The sequence below is a fragment of the Petaurus breviceps genome, unplaced genomic scaffold (genome assembly GCF_028583685.1).
Source record: "Petaurus breviceps papuanus isolate PSGF00001 unplaced genomic scaffold, PetGlider_PUasm1.0 177, whole genome shotgun sequence".
Taxonomy (NCBI): domain Eukaryota; kingdom Metazoa; phylum Chordata; class Mammalia; order Diprotodontia; family Petauridae; genus Petaurus; species Petaurus breviceps.
Window position 1 is genome coordinate 3,498,979 of NW_027185776.1, and position 2,160 is coordinate 3,501,138.

Here is a 2,160-nt window from a genome sequence, read left to right on the forward strand (position 1 = left end):
CCAGTGATAATAGGGTAATTACAGGGAAATGTGGGTGAAGTGAGGGGCTTCGGAGATAGGAGGGGAAGAGATGTCTTCTTTGTTCCCACCTTCCCTCTAGGTCTCCTGGAGCCCTGGACTACTGGGGGCAGAGGTGGGGGAGAAGAGGTGTGGAAAGGTGTTATAAGCATGAGATGGGATAAAGTAGGGACAGGTTGTCTTTATTCCCAAGTTTTGTTTTCTTAAATCCCCTGATTACTGAGAAGCTAGATGTTGTAAGAAAGGGGTTGGAGTGGTGGGGGAGGAAATGGACAAGACTAGGTACTTTCTGTAATGGTCTTCAGGAGCTTCTAACTACCCTGAGGAGTGAGATGTGGAAAGGGGCAGTGAGGATAGGATGGAGCCCCTGAGAATAAGTGAGGGAAGGGGACCAGGGGATGGGATGGGATGGTTCGGGATGGTTCTTCCTACCCACTCTTCCCATTCCCCAGCCCTACTCCTCTTTCTCAGAGTGGGAATGGGATGGGGACAGATTCTTTCTTCCCATCCTTTCCCCCCTCCCCTGTGTCCTGGGGCCCTAGAGGACGAATATGGAAAGGGGGGAGGGGAGGGCAGGGACTGAGATAGAGGAAGAGATGGGATAGGGGCCACCCCGGACCGTGGACTCTTCTTACAGAGCTCTAACCTCCACCAAAGATGAAGAGGTGGGAATATGGCTGTGTAGACTGATGGTATTGCACCAGATGGGATGGGAACAGGTTCTGTCTACCCCCTCATTCTATTGGAGCCCCTAATGATAGTTAAGGAAGGGGTGCTGCAGACATGAAATGTAATAATTCCGACACCATACTCTTCTTTGCGTGAGTCAGGTCAAGACGCAGAGGTGGAAATGCGGGAGTGTGGACGGATGGGATGGGGTGGGGGCAGGTGCTCTCTTCCCACCTCCTCCCTCACCCCCACCTCTTGGTTTCCTGGAACCCCTGATGATGAAGGGAGATTGGGGAGGCGGAGAGGTAAGATGGCACCCCAGACTTCTTTGGTGTAGCCTCTCAGACTCGGAGTTTGAAAATATGGGAGTGTGGACCGATCAGATGGGATGAGATGGGATGGGGGCTGGTGATTCTACCCACCCCCACGTCTTGATCTCCGGGAACCCATTAAGATGGAAGGGAGGTTGAGGGGAAAGTGAGAAAGGACCCTGGACTCTTTTTCGGGGGGGCCCTGAGAAGACGCAGAGGGTGGAAATACGACACTGTGGACGGATGGGATGGGGTCAGGGACTTCCTACTCAGTCCCGTCGCCCACCTCTTAGTCTTCAGAACCCCTGGAGATGAAGAGGAGGCGAGATGGGACCCCTGACTTTTCTCTGGGAGAGCCTCGGAGTGGGAACTGATGGGATGGGATGGGGTGGGGGGGAGGGACAGGGGCGCGGGGGCGGCGAATGCGGAGGTTGGGAGACCAGAGCGGGGTTCAGCGCGGGCTCTCATCCGGGCGTCCGTACCTTAAGGCTCCGACGTACCGGCCTCTCGATGATGGTGAGCTCCTGCAGGTCCTCGATGTAGCCGAACAGGCTGTTCTGACTGAAATCCATCTCGGCGGAGAGCAGCAACGGATGCATGTAACACGGACCGCCGCCTCCTCTTCGTTCTTCTCCGCCGCCGCCGCTGTCCTCGGGACTCGGAGCCGCTGCTGCTGCCGCAGCCCGGCTCGGACCAGCCCCAGGGGATCACGGGCCCAGCCCGGCGGCCGGGACACCAGCCCGGACTTTTTTTTTCCCTCTTTTCCCCCGCCCCAGGCTCCCCCCTCCCCTTGAATTTGAGAAGGGGAGGGAGGAGGAAGAAAGGAGGAGGGGCTGTGGGAAGGAAAGGGGGAGGGACGAAGGGAGGGAGGGAAGGAGGGAAAGAGGGAAGGAAGAGAGGAAAGAGGGCGGGCGTGCGAAGGGCTGAAGGGGCGGAGAGAAACAGCTAGAGCCGCGCAGCTCGGGCGCCTAGTCCGTCCAGAACCCCACCCCCCTTCCGTGACGTCGCGTGGCGTCCGGACGCAACCGCCGGGACAACGTCACAGGTGCCCTCTCTCCTCTACCACCACCGCTCCCCCCCATTCCCCATCCCAAGCCTTCTAGGCTCCGCCCATTTCCCTTACTCCTCCTTTCCTTCCCTTCCCCCCTCCCTCTCACCACCT

General features: G+C 58.1%; 1 protein-coding gene across 3 annotated transcripts in view; it reads right to left on the reverse strand.

Moving 5' to 3' along the window:
• Nucleotides 1-1,955, reverse strand: part of PPP4R4 (protein phosphatase 4 regulatory subunit 4) — a 136,787-nt gene extending 134,832 nt beyond the window's left edge. For 2 of the 3 annotated variants that reach the window (XM_069086009.1, XM_069086008.1), the window contains exon 1: nucleotides 1,481-1,955. In XM_069086009.1, coding sequence (XP_068942110.1) covers nucleotides 1,481-1,597 — 117 coding nt within the window. In that variant the 5' untranslated portion in view covers nucleotides 1,598-1,955. The remainder of the gene's footprint in view (nucleotides 1-1,480) is intronic. The other variant, XM_069086007.1, reaches the window with a different exon arrangement.
• Nucleotides 1,956-2,160: the final 205 nt, after the last annotated feature.